At 35.4% G+C, this 13,834-nt stretch overlaps 1 protein-coding gene across 1 annotated transcript in view; it reads right to left on the reverse strand.

The window, feature by feature from the left end:
* LOC128861871 (transient receptor potential cation channel subfamily A member 1) overlaps positions 1 to 13,834 on the reverse strand; it is a 90,044-nt gene that overhangs the window by 18,507 nt on the left and 57,703 nt on the right. The window contains exon 9 of the mRNA XM_054100246.1: positions 1,392 to 1,499. Coding sequence (XP_053956221.1) covers positions 1,392 to 1,499 — 108 coding nt within the window. The remainder of the gene's footprint in view (positions 1 to 1,391; positions 1,500 to 13,834) is intronic.

Genomic DNA, 13,834 nt, shown 5'->3' on the forward strand with positions numbered 1-13,834 from the left:
CTTTCACAAGAAATATTTTAGCTAAAAGTAACAAATACACAATTCACAGCACATAATTTTGGGTTGGTATTACAAATAAATACTGTTGGCGACAAATGAAAGTTTACGAAGGTTTAAATCTTTCTGTGTTGAAAAAAATTCTGGGAAGTGAACTTTTAAGGGCAGTGGCATTGAAATTTGACTGCCTAAACACGTTTCAAAAATCGAATCAAAGCCTTTTCACCGATTCCTTATGTCAAATTTGTTCGATTGGGGTTTAACAATTTATAAATTATTGTTAGCATTATTGTTATTACTAGTATCATTAGTATTATTATTATTTTTTATTTGCACATCTCAGCAAGTGCAAGAGAGAAAGTGTTTTTTAGCCGTTATTTTTCGAAAAATTTATTAAATTAATTTTACCTTCCGGACGCGATAGTAGATAGTCGGCACTTTGCCGGAACTATGCATTATATACGGCACATTTTTTTAGATGTTTTCGTTATGAAATTTTCTTCAATTAAGTTTTTGAAAGAATTTGATCGATTCTGAAGAATTTTACGCGATTCCGATCGATTTCTAAAAATTGTCGCCATATTAAATCCGCCATTTTAAATTTGAAAGTATGATATGTCAGATTCGTAATCAGTTTCTATAGTTATCTTTTTCAATTTAGTTTTTTTCATTGGCGGGGCTTCTCATTCTATTCATCATAATGCACCAAAGTTTTTATCCAAATCGCTAAAATGTAGAAATCGATTTTTGTTTAATCTTCAAGACACATAAACCAGGTTGATATGAGACGTGTGGTTTGAGTGTCATGAAAAAAATAACGTAAAAACTACAAAACTGACTAACCGTCATACACCATTTACACCTTTCTACGTAAGTTCGCAGGAACGGTGTTAAATAGAGTGAACATCGTGTGCTCAGATTATACAGGATGACATAAATTTTAAACCACGACCCAGATTACAATTTTTGATACGTAATCTGATCTAATGTAACATAACCTCAAATATAGCCATTTCTTAAGCTTGAAAATTTTTAAAAAGGTACAAGCTGGGGGTATTCCGAGGTTAGATTAAGTTTTGCATGTCCAGAACCTTCGAAAACTGTAATCTAGTTCTTGCTTCTGGAAACGAATCAAACTTTTTCATTTTTTTAATTCAATACAATAATTCAAATATACCATCTAAGAAGTTTTAATTTTCCTAACAAAATGCACAATATAAATTAAAAAAAAAGCACAAATAGTGTAAGCGAAAGGATCGCTTGACATTCATTTCTTATGATTTGAATAATGTAAACTCTGTGACTAAAAGATATTATGAAAATTTAATTGGAAACTGTAAACTTTCATTTGTCGCCTTGTGTATTCATGAACCATTTCTATAAGAACAACTCACATTTATGGTGAGCAGAGGATCTGGTCTCCAATTGGGATCATTGAGATCCAAACGTTTTTTTGCTATTTCAGCAGGCGATTTTTGAATTGTGTGAAATGAATATTTTATCTGAAATTCGATAAAAAAACTTTCTTATTTAAATTTGTATTGAATACTTTTTCGCCGAATACACTGAAATGGTTTAAAAATAGTTCACTGATTATACGGACTTTTGAGCCATAATGCGGGTTAACAAGTGAACTCACTGGAGTGAAGAGGATCTAAGCGAAAGAAGTAGAATTTCAAAAAGTACAGAAATTAGTGCCGACCCATTACAGAATTTTTTTTTTATTATATTTCCATTATTAATTACAATTTGTAAATATTAACACTAAGTAATTGGTGTCAGAGCTTGGAATTAAAATGTCTCTTCCCTTTCGAAGAGAACAGTATCGTCTTTGGTGATAAGTTATAATTTTTGGTTGAAGTTCCATTTCCGGCATCAGTCTCATTTCATAGTTTTTGTGCTCTAATAGTCGCATGATATGCTTACAGCTGCTTCTTTTTACTGTTTCAGTAACAGTGTCTATGCCGAGATCGCGGTCAGAATTATGGTATGGAAAATAACAGAAGACCTACAGAATAGTAATAAGCGCATTGGGGTAGGCGATGGGCAACACGAATGACCACACCGCTCACCATCTAGTGATGACCTGCAAGCTGACATTTGTAACCATGTAGATGGCCGCGGATGGAATGTATGAACCAAAGCTTAAGCAAGAGACAAAGCTGTGGAAAAAAACAAACTGGAAAGTCTGAAGAAGGCTGAAAGAAAGTGGGTGTTCTACGCCTGTTTACATCGCTCGAGTTGAATGGCAGGCCTGAAAAGGCAACGAACTTTCAGAAATGGATCAGGCACCACATAGCCAAGGCCTGTCTGCATTATTAGGTAAGTTTATTATTCTATTTGTTAATGTTAAATTTTACGTGATACTGTGGTAGACGTACTTAGATCGAAATTAATGCATACTGTAAATAGTATAATGCATCTTCATCTTTCATAAAATTTTTGTATATATCTTTTACGATTGTTTTATAAAATACCAATTTCCACTCAATTGATTGCATTTTCTGCCAACACAATACTCGTCATATTTTAATGATAGGCACTTTTGCGTAAAACACGAAAATACATATTCGTCTCTAAAAAATATAAACGCAGGCGTACCAGACGACAGCATTTGGGTCTTCTGCTATATCTCCTGTTTACCCACGACATTGCAACATTGCGGATGACACTGCCATACTTGCAGTCGATAATATTTATTTACTATCGAAAAAGCAACGAATAAGTTGCAAGAAGCAGTTAACCTTATTGCTATATGGGAAAGGAAACTAAACAAAATAAAGTCAGTCAGCACATATGGTATAGTGTTTTGCATAAAAAACGCTACTTACAAGTAAATCTTCATCGATTCGTCGATAATCCGATAAGTCGATGGGGCCAAATATCTGAGCATAACACTCGAGTAAAGAAAAAACGAGAAGACTTTAACTTGACTTGAAATTAAATAAGCTCATCGGTAGGCACTCAAGTCTATCCGCAACAAATTACTTATTTACAAGCAAACACTAAGACTGGTTTGGACCTACGGTATATCATTTTGGGGATGTACTAACCACAAGTACATCGCCTCCATCCATCGTTTGAAAAACAAAATTCTGCATGGAGCATAGTAATCGCGCCATACTATAAGTTAAGGCAACGGAGTCATAAAAATGATACAATATGTTAAAGCTGTTATCTAATATTACAGAAAAGTTGTGCTTTTAAAGTGAACTAAGAGTTTGACTTTGTATTGAGAGTTTACTTTTGCATTCAATATTGCACTCAAAGTTAATCTTTTACGATGAACTTGCGAATACTTTTCCTCGAAGCAACAACATATCTGTTTAGCAACAACTGCATTTTGACACGTAGAATCGGAGTTATTAATGCAATTCCAAAACAAAAAAAAAAAAAAAAAAAAACACGCAAATCACCCTACATTAAATACACCTGCAGCTACCAGAATCAACAGCGGCCTCTTTAAGGGGATAGATACAGTTAGAATTTTCAAAAAATCGATTTTTTTTATTATTTTTATATACACATATGTATTTTTAAGAATACCCACAGGAAATTTAATATCGTTCCGGTGAATATTTTCGAAGTTAAACGCAAATTTGAAAAGGCGTTTCAGAGAGCTTGAAAGTAATATACAAGGCAAGCTTTAAAGGCGTTTTTCTCAAAATGGTGTTTTCAAAGTCGGTGACCAACATTACTCCCAAAGGGCTAAGCCGATTAGTCTCAAATTTTAACACGAGCTTCTTAAATATATTTTTTAGTAATTAAATGAAGATTTTTTCTCACCGATAAATATTTTTTGTTTTATAAACAATTTAAGGCCGAAACTTTGGTCAAAAATCGATTTCTTTATTTTGAGAAACCGCCATTTTTTCAAAAAAATTTATTTTGCTTATTCCTTCAACTAATTTCTAGATTTAACATTACTTTAACGAAATCTGTTTGGTTTTTTAATTTCAGAGGATCCCGGATATCAGCTGCAGCTCCTTTTCAAATAAATATTTTTACTAATACTAAGTCTTAAAATACGGTTAAAAGATAATAAAATATGTGTACAAATTTTTAGATCAATAAATTTAAAAGTTTTCTCAGAAAAAATTCTGGAAAACTCGCTTTTTTCGGCCTTCAAACTGTATATAACCCCTTAACGAAATTCGAGTGATAGTGGGACATTAAATAAATGTGAATAAAGAGACCAACATCGCAGTAGGCGAAAATAAAAACTTCAAGCACTTTTATTAATTTATAAAGGAACCTTCAGCGTTATCTTGGCATACCAACTGTTACTGAAGTAACGAAGCAATTTCACATACATAGCTCACAAACAGCGACTAAAAAAGCATGTCAACGAAGCAGCATCCAGCTTACTTCGGCTGAGTTCTTCTCAAAGACGATTGAAACGTACAACGGCAGCAGACCTTATGGAGAGCGAATAGCGATATTAAATTGCTTCTTAAAACAAGTTAAATTTTCAATTGAAAATTGCGTATTAGTATCCTTTTATGTATACTAGTAGCAATGCTACAACCCTTCGGAAAAATAAATAATAAAAAAAAATGACATTGTACTTTGAGATCTTTATATCAATATTTGGAATATTAGAGAGGTGTGGGTTGTGATAGATCAGTACGAAGGCCGTGTGTAGATAGTATGATACATTTTATCCTTCACAATCATTTTGATCACGAAAAAATCGCAAAACAACTTCCGATTGATAAAAACAAGCGTCTAACCTTTACGCTACACTTACGTAATTATCTTAAACACTCAAAACATCAAAACCATCAAGCAGTATTCAGAATTGGTTAACTATTGGAAAGTTTTTAGTAAAAATATAATCCCGATAATCGGGAATGTTTTACGCAACGCTTTTACTATTTTCTTTGAAAACCTATTTATCTTTCTCCAATGAAACTAAGACTTCTGCTGACTCTTATTGCACTTCCATTCGGATTGATTTCCAAGAAAAGGTGGAATACACATACTTTTAATTAATTTATGATGTTACCTTTATGAAATTACATGTAACTAGCGCTATGAGTACAACTCTATCAGCGGCAATAGAAAGACTTCTCGACTGGCATCCAATCAAATTTGTAGTAAGAAACCAAGCCAAAAGATCTTCACTAAGACTGAGGATGACTGGACAATTCTCTCAAAGGCTTTTTGGTCACAGCAACAAACAGGACATAAACAGAAGGTCAGACAACGTTATTCCACAAGTAAATTTTGGGAAGAGACATGGTTTTGTAACAGAGCAGATTGGCTCCTATTACCACGCATACAATTTCTTTACATATGGATTCAAAATGACGGCAGCTTTCTTCTGCCCGCAGTTTTTCTGTCTTCTTCCCAAAAGCAGGCTTCCTGATCACTGTAGCATATTTCATTGGAATTCACTCCCCTCGACACTCGCACAAACATCTTTATTGATAGTCAAGCTGGTATTAAAGCAATAATGGATCCAAAATGGACGAGCTCTGTGAGAATAGACAGGTCAAAATTTATTGGATACCAGAGCACACGATGAGTACGTGGAACATTTATACCTTACTCTCAATTTTGAAGACGGCACTAGACAAGGAACTATCTCCGAAAGCAGAGTCTATGGGAAAAGCCTCGATCTCCCACAGCATTGCCAAAAAATGTTACTAACGTGCATCACAATTTTATTTTATCACTCTCAAGGAAGGAATGTAAAATATTGGTTTGAGTACTGACGGGACATTGTCTCACTGCATATCACGCAGCTCAAATGGGATTGGTCCACAACTACGAGAGTAACTTATGCAAAAGAGAAAGGGGTACGTTAGAGCACCTCTTTCACCTCCATCCTGATTTAAGTAGAACTCGCTTCAACTGCCTGGGATTGGTATACTTTTCATCTCTGAAGAATGTTGCTGAAAAAAGTTTAAACTATTTATTAAAACTCGCCAAGACAGGTATCAGGAACTATGATTCACACCACTCCAACAACACTGGTAACACTACGAACCCTTGTGGTCTATATGAGATCTATTCAGATCAGTCAGATATACCTAACCCAACCTATGAAAATTTAAATTAAATCTAAAATTTTCAAAAATTTCGTCTCTCAACCAACATTTTGTGAATATTGTTGACAACACATTACAATGTAATAAGAAATTCGAAGTAGGATACAATGAGAAGAATATTACGGAAATCGCCTGCAAGGACCATCTCTTGAAACGCTTTAAGTCTTCCGGATGATTTAGTCATCGGAATAGGTGTCGCCTATGCAAAGGACGAAGGTAGCAATTGGGAAATACTACAGGGTGACATGGATGAATTACACCATTCATGTGAGGGGTTGTACGCTGTCAAAGAGTAATGGGATGAACCTTGACTGTAAACTGCGTGCTGTAAACTGCGAAAGATTTAGATAAAAGGTGATTAAAAGATTGACTGATGTAGTGTATCGTATACACCAATGCGAAACCGGACGGGGGAGAGACAAAGTAGTTCACCTGGAGAAATTGGCTCCATTTGGATAAAAGAATTTGGTGCATAACCGGGACAATTAGACTTAAGCGGAGGACATAGTGACAAACCACGAATATTCGAGAAACTACTGGCAATACCAAGCGAATGAAATACTAAAACAAAACATGAATGCCAGATGACAAGACGGAAGTTGTCAGAAGATACGAGTTGTCACATCTAGAAATTACGATAAATAAACACAGTTATATAAGCAAAGGTGCATGTGCACAAAGTAATCAGTCTTAAGTTGAGCGTGTGAACTTCTAAACGTAAAGTAAAATGAATAAGAATTGAAATTAAATAACGCAAGCAAGTTGTGTTGTCATTAGTTTGAGACTTTTACCAAGCAATCCAGTGATCGAACTGAGAGGAATTGTAGAGATAAGCTTTATTGGAGAAAAGTTTAACAATATTCACAGGGTGGTCCATATTGTGGCATCTTTATAAAAATTAAAAAAAAAACTAAAACTTAATTTTTGGGGTATACTATTTCTTTATTCGAAAGAGCGAGCTTTTCTATTATTTACGGAACACGATTTCATTCATTTGGCTGCCTCCGCTGGCTTCATAGTGGCGTGTTTCCTGTATATGCAGTTTGCCAAGACCTTGCTGGAAATTTCTGGCTCTATCTCACTAATTTCATGCGCAATTTTCGCTTTAAGAGCCTGACTCCTTAATGGATTATTAACGTAGCATCCGTCCTTCATCGCAAAAAATGTCTAATTGCCATCGCCGGGACGGCTGATAACACGGTTACCGAACTTGGCGCTACTTGGATATTGACTTATATGGGCCACCCTGTATAACTATGGTATACATGTATATATATAATAATATATAATTGATGCTTGCACCCTTTATTAGGTGATTGGCCAAGCTAATCCGCCTATTTGCGTTGTGCTTCTTGCTGTATATGTATGTATAATACAAATAAAAAATGTGGGATATAAACAAAACAATTATACTATTGTATATTAAGTGTATAAAGATGAACATTTGTGGAACACTAGACGACAATTAAAATTTTCGGTTAAAAATCATATACTTAACATATCTATAAATATGTACAATATATTCATATCTATTTATTATTCTTCACAAGAAATATGTGTCTTAGCCGAAAATTACAAATACACAATTCACAGCAGAAAAATGTGATTTATTGCTTAAAATATTTCCTGTTGGCGACAAATAAATGTTTACGATTGCTTTAAAATTTGGTGGTTTGTTTAAAAAAAATATATAATTCAATGTTTTATTAGAATGCAATTTCCAATTAATCGGGTATTTTTTTAAGAACTTAAGAACTTCGAATTATAATACAAAACAGAAATATTGTTGGCTCCTTCTTTATTTCGAACGAAATAAGGACCGATGATGCGCTCAGTGCTCTATGAAAATCGCGAACAGATTTTTTTTCAAAGTAAATTTCCAAAATTCTGGGGTTAAACGATCCATGATAACTTTCCAAATCTTATGATATAGAAATGTCAACACATTTTGCCATTCTCAGCTGTCAAACCATAGTTATCGATATCTACATATAGTTCTCATGTGGCAAAAAAAACACACGATACTTTTAGTGTTTGGCGATTTTTAATCGTAATCCGAATGAATTGTTGCTCTGACAATACTAGGCAAAGACTGAGCGTAAAATTTTAATATTAGTATTTCATATTGTTCACTATGGCTCAATGCATTTAAAGTGTACAAATATGTACGCATAATTAATCACTTTATCGGAAGATTTAAAATTTTTACAAATGCCTCTCAATTCGCCTACTCGTTGTCAAAAGTTACTGGATACCGACACTTATATACGGTTCAAAATTGTTTACTGTGCATGCAATAAAATCCCAATGTACTGTGCAACAATACTGCAATATTACTGTGTAATTATTGATCGAAAAGTTCCCGAAACAACCGCCAGGTGAGGCTCCTGAGCAAATCTACCTCTGCACGTGTTTTCGATTTTTTACAGTAGTAAAGATGGATTTGAATTTGCAACAGCGAGTTTGTATTAAATTTTGCGTTAAATATGCGATGCAAATTCAATGGTGCGAAAACCTTAAGAAAACAGTCGATTACGAGTGAAGCATGAGCGCTTCAGAACAGATCGTGAGTCCCTCGACGGTCTGCCAGACGAAAAACCACGTTGTTTTCAGTCAAAAAAGAAAGCGATGCTCACGGTTTTTATGGATTACATCGGTATTATACACCACGAATTTTTGCCAGAAGGTCAGGCAGTTAATTATGCCTATTATTTGGGCGTCAAGAGACGTTTACGTGACGCAATTCGCCAAAAAGTAAAAAATTTGTGGGAAAACATTTCGTTGATTTTGCTCCATGATAACGCACCGTCGACACAGACCAAGAACGAAGCGAATACCTGCCAACAGCCATCGAATTCATCTGATATGACTCCTTGCGATTTTTTAACAGCCGAATGGAATTAATGGAAAAATCTAAGTCGTATCTGATGGCTATACTAAAAATAGAGTTCCAGAAATGTTTCGAGAGCTGGCATATGTGCGTCGCGATTGATGGGGAGTCCTTTTAAGGCGATAATATCACTTTTGAAGAATAAACTTGTAATTTGAATTTTCTGATTTTATTCCGGGAACTTTTTGATCAAGGCGGTATATGTATGTGTCAGCGCTGAAAATAGTCAGTGGGTGTTGCGTTGAAATGAAGTCAAATAAGTAAATATATCTCTTATCTAACATAGTATTTTTCTGATGTGACCATTTGATTTCTCCAAATATGAAGAAATTGCTCGGCATTAACCCGGCGCTCGACGCTACTGGGTAAAAAATACCACAGAGGTAAATAAATCCATTTCTAACTTTTTTTCTACAAAATATCGTGACCTGCTCCTGCAAGTACCTTTCTGCATAGAAACAAAAGACGCGCTTCCTACGTAAAATAAATATTTAATTAATTATACCGCGACCGTTTGTGTTTGTATTTGTCTAGCGCCAAACCTCAGGTTAAGAGATTTGGGTCAACTGAAAATCGAATCTAATAGCGCCCCTCTGCAGGCAATGGCAAATCTCCGTGTGTATGCCATGAAAAAGCTTGTCATAAAAATATATATATATATATCTGTCTATCGGAGGCGGCATAAAACTGTGGGCTTTTGTGGAACAACAAAAATACCCACACCACAAATGGGAGCAGGAGCTTGGCCAAACACCCAAAAAGGGTGAGAGTTTACACCTGCCATAACAAAATCCAAAAAGAATTTTTTGCCTTTAGATAGATTTCATTAAGATGTTTTAAAGTTTTATCGTGTAACAAATTTGTAGCATAGATCCTAAACATTCATTTGTCGTGCTGTAAATTATATATTTTAAATTTTATTACTAAATGAAATAATATGTAAAGATTGTGGAGTAAATTATAATATAAACTCTCCATTGTCGTCTAGCATATTCATGAATTACTTCTATAAAAGAACTCACATTTATGGTGAGCAATGGTTCTTGTCTCCAATTGGGATCATTGAGAGCCAAACGTTTTTTTGCTACTTCATCAGGAGAATACTGAATGGCATGAAAAGAGTATTTTATCTGAAATTTGATTGCATTTTCTTTATGTAAATACTGTGGTGTCTTTGGTTGCGCTCTATGTATATGATAATTTCGTTTGATAATTTCGGTGCCTACATAAGGTGCTGAGTGATGATTGGTTTATCAGTTTGTTACTGGTAAAACTAGTTTCGATATTCATGTATTTTGTTCTCTGTTATATTGTATTGTATTACGTAAGAGGGGGGTTCAATAAATACCCGTCCTAGAAATGAATACAACATTTAAAAAAAAAAATTTAATTTTCAACATAGTTCCCCTTTGGAAGGATACACTCCTCCCAACACTCGGTCCATTTTTTAACCCCACCATTCAATTATAGGATTTGTCGAACTCTCTAAAATAAGCCTCTGTCTCGGCGATAACTTCCTCTTTTGAACTAAATTTTTTTCCCTCGCGCCATGTATTATTGTCCACAGACTGTAGTATTGCCCAGTGATCGTTCTTGGTTTTTCTAAAAAATCCCCGATAATGGCGCTGTACATATCCCAAAAAATCTTCGTCATAACCTTTCCGGCCGATGGGACTGTCTTCGTCTTCTTTGGAGCAGATTCACTGGGAGAAATCCATTGTTTTGATTGTTGCTTAGTTTCTCGAGTGTAATGATGAATCCAGGTTTCATCAATGGTGATAACTCGATGTAAAAATTCCTTCGGATCTCGCTTAAATTGCTTCAATAACTGCTTCGAAGTTAACAGCCGCATCCGCTTGTTGTTGCTTGTGAGCAAACGCGGCACCCATAGGGTCGACAATTTTTTCATCACCAACTTATCATGTAAAATATTAATTTCCGTTCCGGTCGACACACCTATGGTCTCTGTTACTTAGCGCACTTTCGTTCGTCAATCAGCGAGAGTCATGTCGAGGACGTTTTGAATGACTTTCTCGGTAATCACGTCTGCCGGGCATCCTGGTCGCTCAAAAGTGAATGTTCGCCCACGTTTAGATTCGTTGAACCAATATCTAACTGTAGTCATAGATGGCAAATCGTCTCCATAGACAGCATCCAACGTGCATTTTTCCCATCCAAAAACAAAAAACGAATTACCGAACGATACTGATCTTCTTCCATCTTAGCGAAAATCAGGAAACACGTCTTACTTGAATAGCTGCCAAATCCAAGCTAACCTATCAATCAGTCTGAAATTCGTTTTGTCGTCGTTTGATAGATGTCAGCACACGATGCTAATACGAACGCCCTCAGTCATCAAACACGGGTTCTTATTGAATCGCCCTCGTATTTTGTGTTTTGCTCATAATAATTTGAATTTTTCATCAATCTCTACAAGATTCTGAGTCAAAAAAGTAACGGAACCAAATAGTGCTCGAATTGCAAGAGGATATATTCGGAAACTGAGAATTTACGATATAGTATAGACCCGGCTACAAGGACTCTTATTTTTTAATAAAAAAAGAGCTACGATGCCGAAAATTATCCAACTATAAAGCATACAATTTGTCTTAGATAGCCCTTCTGAAAGCGAAGCAATTTTTTCGACATGATATAGCTGTTGCGAAATACTTCTCTCTCGATTGAATCTAATTCACAAATAAAAAATATATTCCCGAACTTTTTATCGATTTAGTACCTTAGACGCTGTAAATATCAAACGTCCCATATCTGGGAAAAATACATATTTTGCATCTACTTGTGAAAAAACTAGTTCCTTTCAGATTGGTTCGCTTTTACTAAAATATCACTGGATCTGAATTAAGTAATTTGGTTTTTTGATGGTAAGTTTTACACATAGGAGAAATATTTGATATACATATAGTAGGTATCAATTATTTTATTAGATATAGGCGTGTGCCTAAACGGTGGGGAACACAATACGCCCGAGAAAAACCAGCTCACTAGATACATTTCCTTCGGATTGGACAGGCCAAACTCCCGCTTAAATTCAGTGCCGTCCGCTATGGGGGAAAACAAACCGTAGCCATAGCAATCAGCTGTTCTGATTAAACATATTGATTGGCTGACGTAACCGGGGTCATGTCAGCGGTTTGTTTACGAAAAAAACTGAGAATGTGTTGGTGATATACGAAAATGGTAGGTATTACTAGCCAGGGCATTTGAACAGCTCAGAATGGTAGCTCGCCAGCATCCATTGCTAACGATATTTCTGTTCATATCTGTGCATCCTGCGGGTGCCACCGTTTAGCGGGCGGAAGGAGTCATCATACATTCCTAGAGTTCCAGTGTGGAATATAGGGCCACAGGGGTGCAGGCCCTGCACATACAGTCTTAAAGAATTTCTGACTTTGCCAAAGATCGCTTCCTTCTCCACAGCTGCAGGCGCCAAACAAACGCTTGTAGAAGCAATATTCACCCTTCGCTTCTCTCGATGATGTCAGGACGGAGTTAATTTAATTTTTCACCTTCCAGACGCGTAAAATAAATTGTCTTAATACGTGATCGAATAATTGCTGCGTTTTCACAAAAGTCAATTGGAAAATAGAGTTTCCTGCTTTAAATGACGATTTAAGAATGATGGGAAAAATTCTCTGTTTTAACTGCTGTTTTTATATAAATAATTTTTTAACTGGGTTTTTTTAGTTCTACTAAGAAAATCTATTTTTTATCAAAAATTTAGTAACGGTAGATGATATGAGCATTTTACAACAACAAATATTATATGTATATTACAAAAACAGCTTTTTGCGCATTTGTTCTAAGTTTTTATGTTTTGATATAATGATTTTAAATTAATAGTTCAAATAACACGTTGCTGAAAAATATGCAGCTTTGACGAAGGGCAGGAAATATAGGGTTTTCCAATAACAAGTGTTATTTTGAATAGGATTGCGCTAACGAGAGATGATTAACGATTTTTTATGGCCGGAAATGGATGGTATTGATCTGGACAACGTTTATTTTTAACAATTCGGCACTACGTGCCACACAAGCAACGAAACCATTGATCTTTTACGGGAAAAGTTTCCGGACCGTGTTATTTCTCGAAGAGGTGAACACCTTGTGACTTCTTTCTTTGGGGCCACGTGAAAGAGAAGGTCTACGCCAACAGCACAGGGTCGATTCAAGACCTCAAAGATGGAATTCGTGAGGCTATCGAGGTCATAAGGCAGCCACTTTGCAATTCGGTTATGGAAAATTAGATGAAAAGGATATTGTCCTGTATGCGTGGATGTGGTGGTCATTTGCCTGATGTTATTTTCCACTATCAACGGCAGCCTTCCTCTTTATAATAAAATAAACATCCGATCATTTATATTAAAAAATACCATTTTTCTTTGAATATCAAAATAACACCTCTTATTAGAAAACCCTTTACTTTACGTTCTGCCTTTAACGTTCAGGTAATGAACAAAAAATTCTTACATAGGTATGAGTGTACTTAAATCACCATAATTCATGCAAGCAATCAACATCCTTTTTTAAAGCATTGCTAAGTAAGTAAGTAGTAAACTACGTAAAATTGCAAGCAAGCACTTGAAATTATTTAAAAAGCTTATGGGTAGTTGATATTATAAAATTGCAAGCAATACGTCATAAGGGGAAAAATTCGCATGCAAGTACAAAAAGTGACAGGCAGGCAGGCAGTCAGAGGGGTAATAAATTCGGTGTCATATGCTCTATGCTTACATTCAACGCTGGCAATGGTGTCGGATTCGAATGAACTATCGATTCACCGGTTTTTTCATCCAATTTTGCATACATGAAGGGGCATTGCAGAAAGGAAAACGAATACTTAATCTGCCGTATAGATGAAGCATAAGAATTT

This window comes from Anastrepha ludens, chromosome 4 (genome assembly GCF_028408465.1).
Source record: "Anastrepha ludens isolate Willacy chromosome 4, idAnaLude1.1, whole genome shotgun sequence".
Lineage (NCBI taxonomy): Eukaryota > Metazoa > Arthropoda > Insecta > Diptera > Tephritidae > Anastrepha > Anastrepha ludens.